Source organism: Xenopus laevis, chromosome 3L (assembly GCF_017654675.1).
Source record: "Xenopus laevis strain J_2021 chromosome 3L, Xenopus_laevis_v10.1, whole genome shotgun sequence".
In the NCBI taxonomy this organism is placed as follows: Eukaryota; Metazoa; Chordata; class Amphibia; order Anura; family Pipidae; genus Xenopus; species Xenopus laevis.
Window position 1 is genome coordinate 65,979,684 of NC_054375.1, and position 21,748 is coordinate 66,001,431.

The following is a 21,748-nucleotide window of genomic DNA, read 5'->3' on the forward strand; positions in this document are numbered from 1 at the left end:
ATGCAGGCAATTTATTGAAACTTTTACTGAATGCCTCCTGCAATCCCTATGCCCTATGCAAACCTGCACTACCTATGGTATTGCATTTTATTTTGTATTGGGTGCTGTGTGCTGTTTGCTAAAGGCACCTATGCCTGTGTAGTCTATTTCTACATATATAATTAGGCCCATAACCACCACATGTTTTAAACTATATATTAGCATGATTTTTATATGTAATTTGGTTTCATTTGGCATGCATACTTGCTGTTGCCATTCTGCTTAAGAGAAGGGATAACCAGTAGCTCAATCTCATATGTGCCTGCAACTTTCTTTCAGACAGAGGAAAAACCGCACACACACACACCATGCTTCTCTTGCTTCAAGAAGACAAAACTTTATTAACACTTCTGCATTAGCAGACAAAGATCAAATCACACGACACTGTGTCTGTATCAGATTACTATGGGATCTGTATGAGAGCACACACATTAATACATATCTTAACAATTGCTAAGAAAGTGTTCACATCAGGAAAGTCTTTCAAAAATTCTATCTGTTCAGTCTGTATGATCAGTCATTTAGGTTAAATGTAAGAGACTTGGGAAGGCTCTTTGTAGAGAAACCCTAACCACTCTCCAGCCAAAAAGATAGCTGAAAACACCAAAATTCTTGTATAAAAATATGTCAGAATTTTATACTCTCCAGAACATTGATATGCAAAATAGGTATTCGGCTGCATATTGTGGGTTATTCTGTATTTCGCTGTATCCGGTGCATGAAATTGTTTTAACGTTATTAAAATATAATTTACTGCTGCCCTGCACTGGTAAAACTGTATTTGCTTCAGAAAACTGAATAATATATAAATAAGCTGCTGGGTAGCCATGGGGTCATTATTCAGTCTGAAAAACATAAAATGTTGTTCGCATTCTGTTCCAATATTTATTTATGAGAAAATGTATATTGCTAAATTTAACTAACAACTATTTCTTATGTAACCTTAAAGTAATAGCTGAATTAAGAGCATGAAACAGGAGGGTGATTTAGACAAGCTGTTTGTTGACAGAGTCTTGAGATCTACTGATCACCAGCTAAAGGTCTACTGGTCCTTGTGGACACCCCTGATCTAGCCCTATTTTAGCTTGAGTGGCTGCCCCATGGCTACACAGCAGCTTATTTATATAAACTGTAGTAAAGTTTCTGAAGGGAACACACCAGTTTTACCAGTGCAGTGCAACAGTGCACACATTTTAAATTACTTTAAAACACCTTTTTATGTTACCGTTCCTTTAAGAGGTTTTTCATTTGTTTTTGCACTAGGTAATTGTGGGCTGTAGACAATTCACACTACTTCTCATTGCTGGGTGCTAAAGTGACCCTCTCCACCTTACTCACTAGGTTTCCTGCAATGTGTTTTAGGGGTCACTAGCCCCTCTGAACTTTGTATTTTCTGCATATTTACAGTAGCCACTTTCTCTTATGAGTAGCCTATAACAGCATCATACATTGTGGTATACCGGTATAGGATCTCTTATCCGGAAACTCGATATCCAGAAAGCTCCAAATTACGGAATGGCTCCAATAGACTCCATTTTATCCAAATAATCAAAATTTTTAAAAATTATTCTTTTTCTCCATAATAATAAAACAGTAGCTTGTACTTGATCCAAACTAAGATATAATTAATCCTTATTGGAAGCAAAACCAGCCTATTGGGTTTATTTAATGTTTAAATGATTTTATAGTAGACATAAGACTTAAGGCATGAAGACCCAAACTACAGAAAGATCCGTTATCTGGAAAACCCCAGGTCCCGAGCATTCTATATAATGGGACCCATACCTGTACCAACCTCTCTGTTACACTCCTTCACCATCAGCTATGGAGCCAAAGAGTGTAATCCCTCTCACTTCTAGCCAACATAATTACTAGATAAAATCATCTGATACATAATCACATGATGAAGCTTCCATGAGTATTCCCAAACATTACCTGGCAATAGTTTCCATGTTTCCACTCTTCTTTGTAGGGCAATACACAGTAGACACACTTTGTAGGCATGTCAATCTATTACATCCCTACACTTCTATTGGCATTTTTTTGGTTTATAATGTGCTTAACACACAGCTAGCACTATTAGAGTTTAGTTAGTTTATTTTAAAGTGGTAGTTCACTATTATTATTATATTTACATGCATTTGTGAACAGTAAAGGTGCATTATACCCGTTTTCTAACATTATTTCAGTTCCTATCAATAAATAGAATTATGTATGTTTTTATTAATTCTTGTCTTTAATATCTGAAAGTTTAATAAGAGCCTACTTCCTGTCAATACACACTGGTGTACCCTTCAAATTGCTTTCCTGCTGAGCCAAATATCAGGGAGCATTATGGTTTTCTTAAAGGGGTTGTTCACCTCTCAGTTAACTTTTAGTAAGATGTAGAGAGTGATATTCTGAGACAATTTGCAATTGGGTTTCATTTATTTTTAAAAATTTTTTAAGCTATTTTGTTTTTATTCAGCAGCTCTCTAGTTTGCAATCTCTGGTTACTAGGGTCCAAATTACCCTAGCAACCATGTAATGGTTTGAATAAGAGACTGGAATAAGAATAGGAGAGGGCCCGAGTAGAAAGATGAGTAATAAAAAGTAGAAATAACAATACATTTGTAGCCTTACAGAGCATGGGGTCAGTGTCCCCCATTTTAAAACTGTGGAATAAGGCAAATAATTTAAAAAAAAACTATAAAAATAAATAATGCAGACCAATTGAAAGGTGGAATAAGGCAAATAATTTAAAAAAAAACTATAAAAATAAATAATGCAGACCAATTGAAAGGTTTCCTAGAATTGACCATTATATGACAAACTAAATGTTAACTTAAAGGTGAACCATCCATTTAATCGGTCTGCTACAGGAAGGTAGCATTCATGAATAGAACAGTTGCTGTGAATACTTTTTTTTATAATTGTGTACCTTTTAGAATGTTCAGTGTGTTTGTATACATTGTTCTTTCTTGTTTTTTTTTCTGATTGATTGTTCTTTAAATGCCGCGTCCTCTTACACGCTTTCAGCCTATGATTAAGCATTCCTCCCAACTGTCCCGTTTTTAGAGGGATAGTCCATCTTTTAACAGCTCAACCCGCAGTCCCTCATTTGTACTGGAAAGTCCAGATTTTCTCTGTACTGAACAGCCAGAAAAAGAAACAATGTTTCTAACTTAATTGGTTTTTGGCAGAGAGCCCAGAACAGCCACTGCAGAAGATAAGACTTTATTTTTTTACTACATAGTGCCTACCACCTTTATGTTTCTTTATGGCTGCTTCCGTAGAGAGACCTCTTTTCTAATTTGGAGTCTTGTCCTTGGGTCCAGTTCTGTTGTTATTGATATTCGCAGAGGTATTTAGTAGCCTTTTCTGTCAGGGCAATCTTTTGTCATGTTTGTATGCAACTTTACCTAATACAGTGAACCATAAAATGCTCCTTGTGTCATTAGCATAAATGGTGCCAAAAACAAATCGGATAATGATGTTGGGTTTATGCTCATTAATAGGTAAACTAGTAATCTTTCATGTCTTAGCGTTTAAGAGCATAAGAGATAATAAGATTAAACTTACTTTGGGATAATTATTGCTCACATACTATCACGTGTTTGACCTTGTCAAGAAAAACACACATACACACATTGATTTTGTAGGTCCCATTAAAATGCAGAGTTAGAGGATTAGAATATAGTATTTGAAATGAAGTTGTGGTATTTGCTGATACTTACAGGGATACACTAAGACATTTCTGAAATATAACCCCTAGCACCAGCTTTTTTGGTGTTGACCCCCTACTATTGGTACTACCGTGACCTGACTCACTTTGGAGTGTCAGGTTGCTACATTGTAAACACAGCTCTCTTACTCAATCCCAAATTTATTTCCTTAATTCACGGTTAATTCACTGTTACCATATATGTTGTATTTCTACTAATTATTACTTGATCCACTAGTAAATAAACTACCTTTATGAAGTAATCCGTTAAGATGGCCATAGATGCAAAGATACTGTTCTACGAAACAACGGTTCATACAATTTTTGGTCCATGTGTGGAGTGTCCAAAATTTTTTCATACCCTGGGGGATTGGTCATTCAGTCAATCGGACAGGTTAAAAGATTTATATCCGCTAACAATAATACCTCTGCATGTATTGCAGTATCAATGGGAGATTGTCAGTATTATTTGTTAGACATAACTTTTGTACGATTGCTGCCTGTCAATAAATGGCAGAGCATCATGTGATTTGTTCTTTTTACTAATTTATATAAATCTTAATGGTTAGTTGCAGGTCGGAAGATTGGCATAGATGATAGTTCGTCGGATATAGGCTATAATCTGCATGTCTATCGTTTGCTTTAAAGACTGAGCTTGGCTTAGCTCGGTGATCCCCAACATGTTGCTCACCAAACTTTTGGATGTTGCTCCCAGTGGCCTCAAAGCAGGAGCTTATTTTTGAATTCCAGGCTTGGAGGCAAGTTTTGGTTTCATAAAAAACAGATGTACTGCCAAACAGAGCCTCCTAAATGCTGCCAGTCCACATAGAAGCTACCAAATAACCAATCACAGCCATTATTTGACACCCCAGGGACTTTTTTCATGCTTGTGTTGCTCCCCAACTCTTTTTACATTTGAATGTGGCTCATGGGTAAAAAAGGTTGGGGACTCCTGTAGCTTGTATTCCTGCACCCACTAAATTGTCTTAAAACATAGCTCAACCGTGAGATACTATGTAAGATCTGGAAGATCTGTAGATATATAGTGTTTCTAGTGCTGATTAACAAACTCTAACACGACACCTAAGCTTGAACTGCAGATCTAACACTAACATCAAACTGTTGTATCATCTATCCAAGCTCTCAGTCAAATCTGTGTTTGCTCAAAAGTATGTCAGATCCTGCCGGTGGCCATATATCAACCAAATGTTGGGGACGGAGTGGTTGGGTGATGTTTACCTATCCACGTAGATGGCTACATAGCATTAATCTTGCTCATACAAGTATCATAGAGGCTGATCCAAATTAATTTCATACATGAATGCAAAAACCCTTGTTTAAATTTATGGGGTAGATTTATGAGCTACTAATCTTCAGGTTAGTAGTAATTGTAAGAAAATGTAAAAAAGATCTTAATCTAGCCCATATTTTCTTGCATTAATTGCTGGATTTCTTTGTGCTTTTTTTTTATCCTGGAATAAAATGAAGAGCTTTCCAACTACAACCTGGCAAGTTTTCATTTTTTGTGGGGGGAAAAAATCCTGCATTAGAAAGAATTAAAGCAATTTACAAAAATAAAATGGGAGCAAAATTAAGATTTTTCTTCAATTTTCTTAGCGATTACTGCAGACCTGATGATCAAAGGATCATAAACCCCCCTGAATGTCAAGCTTCATTCTGCCATATATCACCATATACAGTGACTCGGCAGCTGTTTATTTATTTTTAGCAAAGTCATATGCCATATCTAGTCATAGATAGGCAAAGGAGGAAAAAGTTTGAGGCCATAAGAAAATAATTATATTTTAGTGGGTATTCAGCACATTGTGCAAAGTTCACATATCTTTTATTTTCTGATTAATAACAAAAAATCCCTTTCTATGATTGTTGCATTATATATTCAGTACAACCATATTCAAATCTGTTTCGTATTCATGGTACTTAAAATATGTTGCCAAAAGCTATACTCCGCAGAAAGGCTTGTGTATATGAATATTTTAGTTTACTGATGACACTGACATCCAATATGATTGCTATGTTGAGGCTCATCTATAGCCTCCAGTGGCCAAGTTATCAGGAAAAGGGTTAAAGGCATTGAAAATTATATATTTCTAAGGTAAGGTAAGGCATGCTGGTTTTAATCCAGTAAAATAGTTGTTTGTTAAAGTTATTCTGGAGTTGATCAGTATAATGAACCTAAGGTGCAAAGTAATATGGCTTGCTCTGTGAAGTGTAATGGCACAAAAGTTTTCTTTCCATATTACTAAATGTATTCCCTACTAACATCTGCTACATTTTATAATCTACTTTATTTAGGAAATGATTGTTAGCTAATTTACTGATAATACAAATCATTTAGCAGGTCTCTGGATGATGTGTTTACTATGGCTAGCGACCCTCTGGAAGGCTTTCATGAAGTGAATCTTGCTTCACCTACCACTCCAGATCTGGGTGTGAGTGATGTCAAAGTTCAGGAACCAACTACCTCTCCGAATCCTATCTATCGGCCCCATTTAACTGTTAGCTCCAGCCCTATACAGCCCAACAGTTTGAATGCTGCTGACCTTCCAACTCAGCCAGTGTACTCTTCTCCAAGGCATTTAAACTGTGGAAACACTACAGGCATAAGGTAGGCCATATGTTAATCCAAAAGCTCTAGTATAATCCTAGATATGAATGTCTGACTTCAGAAACTATGAGAACTATTTCATAATAAGTTCTGTAAATGAATGTATGTGTTTCATGTCTTCAAAAAGTTGTACTGCTGGGTACAAAATAAGTGGCGGGGGGGAAGAAATAAAAAAGATGAACTGCTTCCTTTACTGTGTCTACTGAAATCAAACTGATTTTATAGACGCAAATAGAACTTAGTGATCTTGCAAATACACAGTATGGTGTCCTAGTGAGGTGGAGGCAGAGGCAGGCAGGTGAAAAATAACACCCCTGGGTAGAACATTGTGTTTAACATCCAGTTAATGGTTCCATATATGTATTTATTTATTAAAGTAAATTTATTAAAGATTGCAGGAATTGGAGATGTTTTGAGATCAGCAGAGAGCACATATTTTCTGTTTGTTTCATTTCATTTGGATGTCATTTCTACAGGGACTAATTTTTACCATCAACTTTTTTTTTTTTTCATGGTTAAAACTCCCAAGTGGTTGCCCTTTTTAGGGTGGTGACACGCACTAAGATTCGGGGGAGATTAGTCGCCCAGCGACAAATCTCCTTTTCTTCGGACGACTAATCTCCCTGAAAAGCTTTCCCCCCGACTAGAATGTAAATCCACGGCAGGATGTCACACGGTGCACTTCGTTTTCTGAAGTTGCACGAAGTTTCTTTATAAGGTAACTTTGGAAAACAAATCGCTCCGAGTGTCACCATCCTTATTGGCCACCACTAGGATCACCTGACAAGTTTGAATGATGGGAGCTGACCACTGTATAAATTATAGCAAATGGTGAAGTTGTACCCAACACAAAAAAATTTAAAAATCTATTTTTTCCTAAAAAGAGGCGAAACCGGAAAAAATTCTGAAAAAAACCCAGTTGTATTATTTATGAAGTTATGGATGAGAAACAGTGATGACAAGTTTTATATTCTATGGGGCCAGTTACCTGTTATTTTACATGTTTGAGGGCCAGATAATTATATAAAGTTATCATCTAGAAAGATGGCAGTGGGGATTTTGTGCATACTGAATGATAAAAAATAATCCAAATGTCAGCTTAATTGGCAGTTGGCCTCCTGTTGGAATTTAGGTTAACCTTACTTTGCATAACAATAATTGGTTCATGCAATTTTTTAGTTCAATGAACTTTCATTGGGTGACTGACATGCTCAGCCTCATAGGCAAGGGACTTAGAATATCATCAGACATAAGTTATTTAAATTTCTTTTTGAGTGATATTGATGGAAGTCTCTTTGATCAGGGGTTAGGGTAGGGATGGAAGTCTCTTTGAACAGCGGTTAGGGTTAGGATGGAAGTGTCTTTGATCAGGAGATCATTAGAACAAATACTCTGCATTCTGGTGACAGTTAATGGCTGCGCTAGATGGCTTTCCTTGTTTTTATGTTCTGTTTTCAGCTTTGAGAGACAGGGAGATTGTCATTTTAGAAAATTTGGGTTAGGATGAGTGGACCTAAACCATGGAACCTTTAACTGTGGCAGTTACATAACATTCTTTGAGACTGCAGAAATTAATTATGATGAGCAAATTAACCCCCACATATTTACTTTCCCATATTCTCTAAACTGTTTTCTGCTTCCTGCTACCTCTTCTTATGTTCTCTACATTTTTTATTTCTCCCTTTTTTGTTTTTTTGTTGCTCTTCCATACTCTATAACCCCCATCTTTCTGCTCTCTTTCATGTTTTCTACATCTCTGTCCCATTATGTTCCGTTTTTAACCTTTTTCTTGCTTGGCTTTCCTATTCCTTCATTTTATACTGCTCTCTGCATTTTTTCATACTTAATACGCAGATCTTTCATACCGCATCTTCACATCATTTTGCTCTCAAAGTGTATCGGTATACCCACAAGGGGATTGGAGGAAGGTTCAGGCAACCAATCTCTGTACTGCTATACACTTAGCGATATGAAGTTTTTGCATAAAAAAAATCTGCCAGGGCTGTGTGTCATGTCTTTTAATGTAAAAGACATGACGTTATTACTTCATGAGCGTGCAGAGAGATTGTGGGCAGCACATCAAAGCCGACTTTGATGATGTTGTATTTTTTGCATGCGAGTCAAAGGTTTCCAGAGATCCATGTACTGGGTAGCTTGCCCTGGGGCCACTCAACTGCTTAGGACTGCACTGTTGATGACAAAGTGCATGTTGAATGCTTCTGCTTCTGGTGGTTTTAATACACTGTATGCCAGGGATTATAAGAATATTGCTACTTGTTACATATTGCAAATAATATTTTTTCTTTCCTGTATGTTTCATTCAGCCCCAATGTACAAGAATCTATATCCTGCTCTACCTCTGGATGCCCAACATGTTCTCTCAAATACAGCAGAAAGAAGGACAACCGTGCAGAGAGAGAGTTTTTGCAAGGCGCCACATTGACAGATGTAGTGGATGGCTCACATGATGTGCTTGGTTGCAGCACAGACAGCTTGTCAAGATTACGGAGCCCTTCTGTCCAGGAAGTTAGAGACCGAGGCTATGAACGGTTACGAGAAGAGCTGGCTAAAGCTAAACGGGTAATAATGTCATTACTATCATAGGGCAGCTTTAAGGCACACAGCATTTTTAACATGGAGATAAATATTATAGTAATTGTAACTGCAGGTTTGAGGTTCTTTTTAATTTTTTTGGTGGAGTCAAGTCTCGTAATCTGAATGATAATACACTTGGATTTATTTTTTTACTTTGGCCTCGAGAATATTCTTTGTAACCTCGAATAGTCACTGTTTATTAAAGGATAAAACCACAAAAAGTCACCAGAAAAAGCTGGTGAGGTTGTATAGAAGTCAATGTGAATGTTCTCTGAGATTTTCAGCCTCATTGAAAATGAATGGGACAATGATATTCTCACTGGCATGCAACTCTCGCCCCCCCTCCTCCTGCAGAAAAATGTGTGCGGGAATATTTTGTTGGGGGGTTTTTTATTTTTCCCACGAACTTTGATTTCGATAAATCTGCCCCATGGCCCTTACAATGTTTAGCTTAGCATAACAACATATGTTCTTGGGATCCCATTGTAGGACCTAAAACTTAAAGATGAAGAATGTGAAAGACTTTCTAAAGTACGGGACCAGCTGGGACAGGAACTGGAGGAGCTGACAGCAAGTCTTTTTGAAGTATGTATAAAAGCTCTCCTACATGCATCTCTTTAAGGTAAACTAATCATGCCATCCTTTATTTTATTTTTTATTCTTTATTTTATTTTTATTTAATTGTATGCCCACTGTAACTCAGGTCTATGTTCTGTCATAGACACGCCATGCCTCCTTTTTCTTAGTATCAATAGGAGTTATGTGAGTTACCCTGCAGCCATGATTATTGTGATAAGTACAATGAATGGTATGCATTTTTTACAGAGATGACAATAATTGATGGGTTCAGTGTCACCCACTGTGCTTAAATGTAACATTAAGGGAAGCAATCTATGGCAAGTAGTGTTATTTAATCATCACTAGACTTTGCATAAATCAAGATGCCCTCATGCACCATTGGCCTTCGGGGTTGATTCTTCTGTATATCTTTAGTAATGCATAGGGTCAGGTTTTGTTGCTGTTAATTAAAATGTTGCATACTCATTGTACATTATGATTTAAAATTCTAGTGGAGTGTAAACATTTACTTCTTATTATTATTTTGTGTCTTTAAATGCATTAATCCGCATACACGTTTTCAGGAAGCACATAAAATGGTCCGGGAAGCAAACCTGAAACAGGCCGCTGCAGAAAAACAGCTTAAGGAGGCACAGGGAAAGGTAAGTAAAAAAAATCGGATTGATTTTCAATTGACTGAATTCTGAGCAACTACACGTATGCAATCACTTATGTGGAAATCCAATATCAAGAAAGCTGTGAAGTACAGGAAGGACATCTCCCATAGAGTAAATTTTAAGAAAATTATTTCAAAAATCTTTTTAATTTAAGTTTTCATAAAATAGTTCCTTGTACTTGATTCTAACTAAGTTGCAGAAATCCATATTGGTGGTAAAATAATCTTGTTGGGTGTTATTGGTTTTTTACTACTGTATTAAGGTATGGTGATCTTAATTATGGAAAAACCCTTATCTAGAAAACCTCAAATATCAAGCATTCCTGATAATAAATTTAGCACTCCCTTGCACTCCATGGTAAGCTGCACTCTGCTCCTCAGAGTATGACCTTCTTTTATTTATAACCTTCACTCCAATTCTCACTTAATTGAAATAAAGAAGCAGCATCTCTGTGGATCACAAACAAAGCTGTAGGAAAAAAGAGTGCCACAGAGTTTAAGCAGATTGCACCAGGCTACCCAGGTCAATACTTGGGTACACAGGAGTGTTTTTTGCTTGTTATTCGTGTTGTTCATTATAATATTTATTGTGTTTTTCTTTCAGATTGATGTGCTGCAGGCTGAGGTAGCAGCTTTGAAAACACTGGTTCTCTCAACCTCACCAACATCTCCCACAAAAGAACTGCAACCTGGTAAGGCACCCTTTAAGAAGGGCCATGCCAGGAACAAAAGCACAAGCAGTGCTATGGGTGGAGGAACACTAGACCTCAGTGTACTACCACCAATTGTCACAGAATCGAAAGAGGTAATTTTAAAGGTTGGATTATGACTTCACACAGGGCCAATGTTCATCTTTGTTTATTGCTTGTGCAGGTGCAATATGGTAAAAAAATCCCACTGTTTCTGCAAATTACAGTGTACATGGTGTACAATATGTTGTTTTTGTGTTACACATCCAGATGTCTCCCTAGCTTATAACAGAAGCCTATTTGCATTTATTTTATTGTTGTGTATGAATACTCGAGGGATTAACATTTTGTTATTAAACCGGTCTCCTGAAATTATTTTCACTGAAAATGTATTTCTGTTGATAAACCATTAATATGGTATAGCCTGTAGTTACCAAATGCAGACATTAAAGGGAAACTATACCCTTACGCTACCTTTTATTATGTTTAGATTAACCTATTTCAAGCGTTTCAGTCGCTCTTCTTTATTTTGTATGGTATTATTAGCCTGTCTAGCTCTTTCCAGCCTGCAGCTGAAAATATTTGTTGGGTTCAATGATTCCAGCCAAAAAAATGCTTTTTTTTCCTTCAAACTATCTACTTTTTAAATACAATTAATTAAAAAAAACACAAAATTAAGACAAATTGCAAAGTGACCTAGAGTTCTGCTGGTGATTCATATGTAAAATTATACCCTGCATTTAAAGCTTTGTTCGAAAAACCTCTCACAATCTAGGGAAACAAATCTCATCCTGACTGGCCTTCACACAGTGCTGCAGACATGGAACAAGTAATAATGACATGGGCAGTGAGTTTTTCCTTTTGTAAAGCATGTGAAGTCAACATGCATGTGTGAGGGAAAGGGATTAAGTAGTGAGGCACACTATATGATAGGGACGTCTTGGTGAGGCTGTGTGAGTAGTCTGCAAATAACCATTTATAGAGAAGATAACACACCATACAGAATTTTCTTTTATTTAGATCTAAAAGGGATATGACTTTTTCCTCTAATTAGCGCACAGAATCTGTCCCACATTTTTCACATACATGGACTAGTGGGTCCATACTGCTGCTCACCTGCTTCTACTTAACTCAGCGTGGAGTTTCCCTACCAAGCAGGGTACCAACTGCTTCAAGCACTTGTAGAGAATGTTCGTTAAAAAACACGTAATCCTTTCTCATGAAAAATTATTCTAAAGGGATTTCTTTTATTTTTATAGCCTGATTTATCGCTTTACTATGAATTCAGGACTTGGAAAGAAGAGCCTTCCATGAACAGGACATGCCCATTTTTGCACAGAATATATCAGGAGGATATCTGCCCTTGTTTAACATTCCCTAAAAGTGAGGTAATTGTTTTTTCTTTATTTTTCCTGTGCTTATTGGCAATAATATTGATCCTAGTGTCAATCTACATTTCAGTGGGGAGTAGCTTTATCCTATTTGATTCCAAATCTCCCTCCATTTTCTTTTATAGTTGTATGTAGTTAATAAGAAGGAAAGGTAAATACTCTTGCTTATGTGTACTCCTGAGACACAGACTGTAGATGGGGGGGGGGCTTGTTTAAACATACTCTTCTGATTATGAAAATTAAAGAAAATATGGATTTTTTTTACAAGTCCTATTTATTGTTCATTTATTGAAAGTTATATACTGCCTCTTTAGTGCCAAGACAAGTATTCCTAGAGCGTCCTGCAGCTGAGCAACATTCCAGGTGATCACTTGTTACACCACCGCTCCAGCATGCCATGCAGTGTGGATGCACAAATCCAGCTTTTTATTCTGGATTCTGCTATGTCCCAGCACTTTTAATTGCAGGAGTTGGATTAGTATTTAATCCCTTAAAAGAACTGTTTAGTGTAAAAAGAAACTGTTAAATATATATGTTTATAATATAGTTGGTTAGCTAAAAATGTCATCTACAAAGGCTGCAGTGAACGTATGGCGAACATAATAACCAGAACACTACTTTGTTCTTTGTATTTCTCTAACCCATTAACCAGTCCATGTTCATAACTATTCAGCTAGTTTGCTTTTGATCTTGACCTGCATGCTCAGGATAAGTACCATGTATTTTATTTACACTGAAAAAAGGCCATGCAACTTTAAAGCAATGGACAGCTTAAGCAACAGTTTTTTGTTTCCAGATGGTGCATTTATTTATTTGGATATGAATTTGAATATGCAAATTAGAGTGGATTAAATTCAGTGTTTGGGCAGATATTTTGTTTAGCATTCAGTATGCAGCTGAAGCCAAAAATTCAGCACATCCGGCGTTTTAACAGTGAGATATCGCATCTGTCATGTCACATTTATACTACCATATGAAATGGAGAGGTCAGATTTAATTCTCACTTCTAAGACCCTATGGGACTACAGCCATCAAACTGAATATGTTTCCCACCTTACTCCAAATATAACCGATAATAATTGGCTTAATTAAATCAATCATGAGCACTAATAGAACAGGTAGCCAGGTGCAAAGGGTCTCAAAACTGCTGTCCTTACTGGTGTGTTACTTTTGGACAAACGAAAAATCAATCTCGAGGTTTACAATGCTTCCCTTTCCATCCCTCTGGCTTGTCTTCACTCTTACAAGCTAATGCTAACTTTGTAGGCTCGTGTATAACTCTGTTTTCTTTTCTGCTGCCTAACGCTGAAAAGTTGTAAAGGAAATCTAAATGGTACTCAAACCTGTCAGGGATATGCAGCATCCCTACACCCTAGTGTAAAAGGAGAAATTAAAGTGCTAGCATAGGGGCTATAAGAACACTAGAGGGTTGTAAAAGGAGTAATTTATACCGAATAAAAATAAAATTGTCACGAGCTTAGTTTTTGGACTTATGGGCACATTTATATTGTAGATAACGGATACACACGGTAAGGGTCCAATTCTCACTTTTTTTATTATTTTATCACTGATGTCATTAGCTGGCGGCAGCGGTTCTTGAAGCAGTAGAAAACAACACCTTAAGCATTGAGCCTGCTGGTCAGCAATCTGTGCGCTTTGTTAAAGCATCAGCTGTTGAATGTGGAGGATCAAAGTAAGTAAACCACAGAAATTTTAAAAATTTAGTGACTGAGGTCATTGCTTCTTATATAGTTTTGACTGCTGTGCTATATACAGTATGTATATGCCAGCAATATGATGTTTACCATTTGAGACTGTTCTGGCTTTGAACTTTACTGGCATCTCTGAAGTGCATAAAAATCATGCAGAACCCCCAAGGCAACACGCCAGAAGGGTAAAATTGTCCGTTCATTTTGCCTGATTGTCACAGCAGCCAACAGAAGCAACATACTTTTAATATGTCTGCTGCTCAAAGGGTATTGGAACTGCGTTTTTCCGTCTCCTTTTTGCTGCATGTCACAGTAACAGAAGCGGTCTCATAATCTATATTACAGTGTAATAGTTAAATAAGTTTGAGGTCACTAGTAAGTGCACTCTGTGCACACCACCAATGAAGCAAATGACTAGTCATGAATGGACAGCTCTATTTCCTGAGGAATATGGTACCATTTAGACCATTTAGCATGTCCTATTCATATCAACTTTTCACTTGGTCATCATTTTTGTTATTTGATTGTTTTTGAATTTTTGTCTTCTTCTGGCTTTTTCCATCTTAAGATCAGGGTCACTGACCCGCGCCAGCCAAAAAACTATTGCTCAGTTATCCCTCAGTCAGTGTCTCATGAGCAACATGTTTTTCACCTTTCCTTTTGAATTTGCTCCCAATAGCCTTCTAGTAGATGCCCATTGTTAAATTCCTGACTGGAGGTAAGTCTTGGAGGCACAAATCATACAATCATAGCACAATCCCCTGGCTCATGGTTACAGAAGGTTGGGAACCTATGGTCTACATCATGCTAAACATACTTGAACATTTTTTTAAAAATGTATTTTGTCTTTTAGGAAATGCGCGTTAAGTGGTCAGACAAAGTTGTGTAAGCACAGAATTAAACTGGGAGACTCCAGCAATTACTATTATATTTCTCCTTGCTGTAGATATAGGGTGAGTATGGAAGAGTACCGGGTCAATTAAATGAACATTATCTGCCTTTCTGGAACTGAAGCCTTTCATTACAGTACTTCAGGCACCCCCATGGGTTAGAAAAAGGTTACAGAAACATAAGATATTATTATCAGAAACTGAAAATAACAAATAAGACTTCATCCAATATTTTATTGATAATTTATTGACACCGATGGGTCAGCCCAACAGGCAGGGAAACCGTACTCTCCTATTATTGTCTTTTTAATAATCCTAATTACATTTTAGTTATATTTGTTATTCACGCTTTAAGTGAACCTTGATAAGTTGTGTACCAGAAATCATACTGTCCAGTAGGCGCAGTACACAAGCAATGTACAGGTATGGGTTCTGTTATAAGAAAACTAGAAAGAATTATGGGAAGACCATCTTCTATAGACTCCATTTTAAGCAAATAATTTTAATTTGTAAAAATTACTTTTTCAGCAATAATAAACAGTACCTTGTACTTGATCCTAGATATGCTGCATGAATCCATATTGTTATAAAACAATCCAATTGGGTTTATAATATGTTTAAATGATTTTTAGCAAACATAAGGAATGAAGATCCAACTTACGGAAAAATCCCTTATCAAAAAAACCCCAGGTCCCCCAAGCATTGTGCATAATAGATCCAATACCTGTATTGTAATGCTGAGATACAGTGAGACTTGAAGGTTCTCTGTAGTACAGACACAGTCATAAAGTTGACACACTGCTGTCTTACATGTCAAGGTGAGAAGCAGACACGGGTATGTGGCCACAACAAAATGCACTCCATACAAGTAGAACTAGAACATAGTAAAATGATTTTTTTTTCATCCAAACCTGGATCTTCTTTACAGATGACACTAAAATATGGTTTCCATTTATTATTAGAGGTTCCATGTAAATACTAGATTTTGTATTTAGAACCACAATAATGACTGCCTTTATATTTGCTGTGTATATTTTTCAGATTGCATCTGTGTGCAATTTCTTTACATATATCCGGTACATCCATCAAGGACTTCTAAAACAGCAGGATGGTGAGTGTTCTAGGCATACAGTTCATTTTATGCACATGTATGTAATCTGTCCCATGAATTCTTTATTTTATGTCATTTAAAATATGAATCTACTACTCTATCTGAGATTTAGGTTTGTCAACCTCAGTGAACAATTTGCCTGAGGCACAAATGTTTTTCTCATGGAATTTCACTCTTGTTCCCTGCTAATATTATGAATGTGTAACAGGAGTGCCCCTTGCGGTTCTGTCTGGCAGGTGAATAGAATGGCAAAAAATATACTGATACAGGATGTGTCTCCTGACACTCTGCCCAGTTCGATCACTTTGACAGAAGCTAAAAAACGGAGGTGCGTGGGTATATGACTCATGAAAGAGAAGTATCAGGAGTTTTTCTACATCTGTAAATAACATTTTTGCCATTCTGTCCAGCCACACAAACAGGACAGTGGACAGGATAGTGTTGTTTCAATGGATATTAAAAAGTCACCTAACTCTCTGAATTGTCAGTATTATAAAGCATTCTGCTGCAAATTGGGCTTCAAAGGAGAGAACCACAGTGCTTAGTAGTGAAGCCTATACCTCTAAACACTTTTGTAATTTATATTCATTTGCTGTTTTAGAAGGCTAAAGTAGCTTAACTTAAAGGTAGCAGCCCAAAGGTTACATGAATCCAGGAAGTGCATAGACAGTTTCTAGACAGTTAAATGAACCGTAACATGAACAAATTTAAATGATTTAAAGTAATATAAATATAATGCAGTGTTCCCCTGCACTGGTAAAACTGCTGTGTTTGCTTCAGAAACACTACTATTGTTTATATTAATATGCTGATGTGTAGCAATGGGGTAGCCATTCAAATGAGAAAAGGCTCAGGTTACACAGCAGATAAGCTCTGTAGAACATAATGGTGTTATCTGTTATCCACTATTTAACCTGTGCCGTATAGCCTTTTTTTCTATTCAGTTTATATGAACTATAGTAGTATTTCTGAAGCAAACAGATCACTTTTACCAGTGCAGGGCAAGAGTAAATTATATTTTAATTATTGTATTTCATGTTTTGGTGTTTTTGTTCCTTTAAGTTCACTGACACACTGGGCCTTCAAAAACCAATTGAGCTGAAGTCTGTATAGCAGTATAAAACTGTATTAAACGTCTAGTATCTTAGAAGCCACGTAAAACCAAAAAAGTACACAGAGGATCACTGAATACGTTTACACCAATTCATCTTTTGGTGTTTAGATCCCCTTTAAATGGCAAATAACTAACTGGCTTGAAAGGAATCCTTGCACGTTGTATCATCTTTGCCAAGTAAAGGCTATGGCATAGTATTTGATAGTTGCTTCTTTGTCGACATGCTAAAGCAACTACTTACCATGCACTGCAGTGATCTCTGTCACAAGTAGCACCAATCAAAACACCATGTTATAGCTCTTAGCAAGCAAAAATGTTTACATTTGTAACGGTAGGATTGCGATCATCTCATCTCTCTACTACCGAACATTACTTATGGTGCATTTTCTAATTGCAATAAAACTGTGTGCACATGGACTTCTGCGTTCTAATGTTTATTATTTAAAGTGACATTCTTTGTCTCATTTTTTTCTATCCTTTTTACAGTTGATCAGATGTTTTGGGAGGTCATGCAACTTAGGAAAGAAATGTCTCAAGCAAAACTTGGATATTTCAAAGAGTAGTTTTAGCGCACTACCGGAATGTTCACAAATGATTCTTGGACTTCTTCCATGCTAGCAAATTGAAAGAACATTGCAGTACCAGGCTTTCCCTGTGCCACTTACTGAAATGACTGCATAATGCAAACTATCCAATATGTATCTTTCCTGTGTATTCTGCAGATTACACAACTAAGAGATGATGTGACATCTTCTGACTAACTTGCAAGTTATCCCTAGCGCTTGCAGGAGAAGCTTGGCTGTTAAGGTTCTTATAAGCATTTGCAATCATCTTGTGTAAATTATTGGTGAACCACCTCAGTATGAAGAAATAAATGGTAGTGAAATTGTTGTCAGTCTTTTTTTCACATATGAAATGAATTAAAACATCTGAATGTGTTTGTGCGGTTGTGTGTGACAGTACAGCACAATTCAGAAATATTCTATGTATGCGTATATATAATATATATGCGAGTGTTTGTTTTTTCTTGCTTGGTTAAGTAGTAAACATTTACCTTTCTTTGTTTAGGTATGCAAAAATAGCAGCCATGACAGACTAGCACAGGAAACACCTGCAAGCACTTATTGGATAATCTATGTCTAAAAAGTTGTATTCAAAGCAAATGTTGCCTGAGAAGAGCTTGCACAAGCAAATGTAGGTGATGCAAGTCAGCTGGGGAAATTTGGTGCAGGGTTTTTTTCCAGTGGGAGAGGGGTTACAAAAATGAGGTATTTAAGTTGCTCGCTCTGTGTCTTTATCCCAATGGCCTTGAGACATTTTGTTACTTGCACTAAATGTTCAGCACAGGAGACAAAACACTGGAGAATGCAATTTCCAGCTCTTGCACTATTCTAATGTTTTACTGGCAGAGATTCAGAATTCCGTGTAAAGCTATTATTAAGCATTTAGTGAAAAACCTCCTCCAATATGGGAGACAAAATGTCCCGTCTGCCATAAACTTAAGGCTGGTGGCACACGGTAAGATTTGGGGTAGATTATTTGCCCAGCGACAAATCTCTTCTTCGGGCGACTAATCTCCCCAAAAGGCCTTCCCAATGGCAAGAATGGGAATAGCCGGCAGGATGGCATACATACAGGGTTGTTAATATAGAAGAAAAGTGAAATGTTGATCTAGGATCCTGCGGTTCACTCCCTCTGCCGGTGCCCAATATCCGTGGTCACATTAGCACCAATCAAACGTTTGCAGCTTTCAAATGGGTGTCGCTGACTCCCTTCTAAAAAACAAATGCTCTGTAAGGCTACAAATGTATTGTTATTGTTACTTTTTATTACTCCTCTTTCTATTCAGCCCCTCTCCTATTCATATTCCAGTCTCTTATTCAAATCAAACAAAACATAGAGGTAGAAGGCGCACACTCCCCAATAGAAAATCAAAAACTAACAAAAGTAAACATAAGCGAGGTGCTAAACCTCCAGGACACTACCCATCTGTAGTTTCCAAAAAATCATGCATGAAAATCAAAAAAGAGGAAAGCACACTCTATAATTAAATACATCAGGGGCACAAAAATCAAAAAGGCAGAAAGAGCAGTACAAACAGGACAGTTAAATACCTTGTGGCACATACAGTCAATCAGTAGCAAACGATCGCACATCAGCGCGTGTGACGTCACTTCCGGTTTGCAAAGTGAGCAAACCATCCCCAATGCATTATGGGAGTACTTCCGGAACGCAAATGCGTTCCAAAAACCGGAAGTGAACGGAACTCGCACATTTAATCAGAGAAGAGGAAGCTAAATACAATAGTTGTGGTGCTGTCATATAAAAATGCAGTAGTAAAGTGTTCAAATGCATTTTGATTATGTATAACGCTCCAAACTGCAATTCTATAAATCAAGATGCATTGTGGAATACCCTCTGGAGCGCAAATGCGTTCCACCATCTAAAGGTTCACTAATGAATGAGAATGGAGGGCCATAAGTGGGACATTCGATAAACACGAAATCTGCAAAAAAACTACAACATGTGAAACAGGCATAAGAGGCAATGTATCTCAAGCAATACTGCTTTAACACTTCAAGTAACGCGTCCCTTTGGTCCAACATCTCACATGGGTGCATAATCAGCATGTAATGGGGTAATGAGTTTAACCCCTAAAACAGAAAGAAAAGTTGTGTTATTAAATAAAATAAGTACGACATTTCCCACAGCCATTGTATATATCAGGGCAGTCATACATACCAGGAGGTATATCTCTTATGAGTCTTAGAGCATCTCCAAAGGCTGAGCATAGGCCATCCAAATTACCTGGTCTGTAAAAAGCAGGATAAATTCAATGTATCATTCAGACCCATAGGAGTGACGGTGTCAAGGCGGAAAATCCATTCAGCCTCTCTCCTCAAGAGTAAGGTGTTCCTGTCAACACCCCCACCGGGGGAGATTATTTGATCAATTCCCATAAAACGTAAGGATGATATGTTGTGATTATGTTCTCGACAATGTGTCACTAGCGGAGTGGTTTCTTTCCCAATTTTTATGACACTTTTGTGTTTCAAAAATCTATCCTTAAGCTTCTGTATTGTTTTGCCTATGTAGTAAAGACCACATGGGCAGACAATCATGTAAATCACATGTGTGGATTGACAAGTGATTCGATGTTTGATCTGAAATCTTTGTGCTGTTCTTGGATGTGCAAAGGATGTCCCTCATATCTTATTCAAATCAATGCATGGGGCAAACAACAGGCAAAAGGGAAACAGGGCACTCGCCTAACTGCAAATGCATAGTAGATATCAATATAGAACAGTTTTAGTACTTAAGGACACCATGCAGGTATCCATGTTGGGCTCCACGCATGCTCTTAAGGATTAAATACCCAAGTTCACTTATTGCACATTCATGTAATGTAGGAAGGGTCAAATCTATTCCAGTCCTACATCACATGCATTTGCATAATGAATGTTTATGCAATGGATGTGGGCTAATCCTTTGTCACAAGCGTGCGGGTTAGCCAGGAGCTACCAGGGCAAGTCTGCTCATGCAAATGTAACCCCACAATAACTAAAGGCCTTAAAATGCCCTTTTACAATTTCTGTTTTCACAGCGATTCGATTAAAATATAAATAGAACATAATGAAATAGTTGATTCCGTTTAGCTAAATCAAACTAGAAGTTCATTTATTGACATTTTGTCTCTTACTGTAATGCAGTGACACCTAGTGTTCAAAATGTAAAGTTACACTGTACAGCTCAAAGAAGCAAAGTCTTATCCATCGCTGGTATTCACATCCTAGAAACAGAAAACTATTCACAATAAAATAGATGAAAGAGAATGAAAACACTAAAAGTAGAGTTTATCCTATTCATCCTTTAAATGGCAAAATATACCATTTTTTTAAAAAATCATTTCAAGATCATTCAGTTGGGCTTATGCAAAAAGTTGAATAAACACTCTGAACTTTAATATCCGTTATCCAGAAAGTTCAGAATTACTGGAAGACCATCTCCTATAGACTCCAAATTATGGAAAGACCAGTAAGTCCCAAGCATTCTGGATAACCGGTCCCATACCTGTATTTTTTTTTTTTTTTTTTTGACACAAAAATAATTTTCTAGATATAAAAGAAAACCATAATAGGTAAGAAAACCATGCCCCAGATGCCCCAGTACCACATCTTCCTTTCTGCTGATTCACTGCACATGCTGTTTGTTACCTGAGCTTAGGGGTTCAATCACAATATACTGTATATAGAATATAAATGTCACAATATTAGGCTGATTAGTAAATAATTCAGATTATTATTACATGACAGCTACGAAACCAGCATCATTTATTTGCCTCCAAATTTAAAGGTGACATATACCTTAATTTTTTCAGTGAAATGACATGGATGAGATTTGAAGGTGAGATTGAACTGATCTGTAGGACAGTGCATATACTGACCCAGTGTATACAATATTCCTTAGAATAGTATGCCCTTAGAATTTATGCCCAGTTCAGGATTTGATGGTCAAAGAACAATGGCCATAACTAATTTAGCTTTGTGATTATTTGTATTGACTATAGTATTGCGTGACTGATACATTTCAATGAATTTAATTGATTTATAAGGTGTTTATATATGCATATTATGCACAGTAATT

The 21,748-nt window shown here is 36.9% G+C and overlaps 1 protein-coding gene across 2 annotated transcripts in view; it reads left to right on the top strand.

The window, feature by feature from the left end:
* Window positions 1–17,994, top strand: part of rab3ip.L (RAB3A interacting protein L homeolog) — a 28,168-nt gene extending 10,174 nt beyond the window's left edge. Inside the window, exons 2-11 of one of the 2 annotated variants that reach the window (XM_018250692.2) lie at window positions 6,102–6,371; window positions 8,696–8,951; window positions 9,456–9,551; window positions 10,109–10,186; window positions 10,805–11,005; window positions 12,149–12,277; window positions 13,861–13,973; window positions 14,843–14,942; window positions 15,921–15,990; window positions 17,591–17,994. In XM_018250692.2, coding sequence (XP_018106181.1) covers window positions 6,102–6,371; window positions 8,696–8,951; window positions 9,456–9,551; window positions 10,109–10,186; window positions 10,805–11,005; window positions 12,149–12,277; window positions 13,861–13,973; window positions 14,843–14,942; window positions 15,921–15,990; window positions 17,591–17,667 — 1,390 coding nt within the window. In that variant the 3' untranslated portion in view covers window positions 17,668–17,994. 2 annotated transcript variants of the gene reach the window in all.
* Window positions 17,995–21,748: the final 3,754 nt, after the last annotated feature.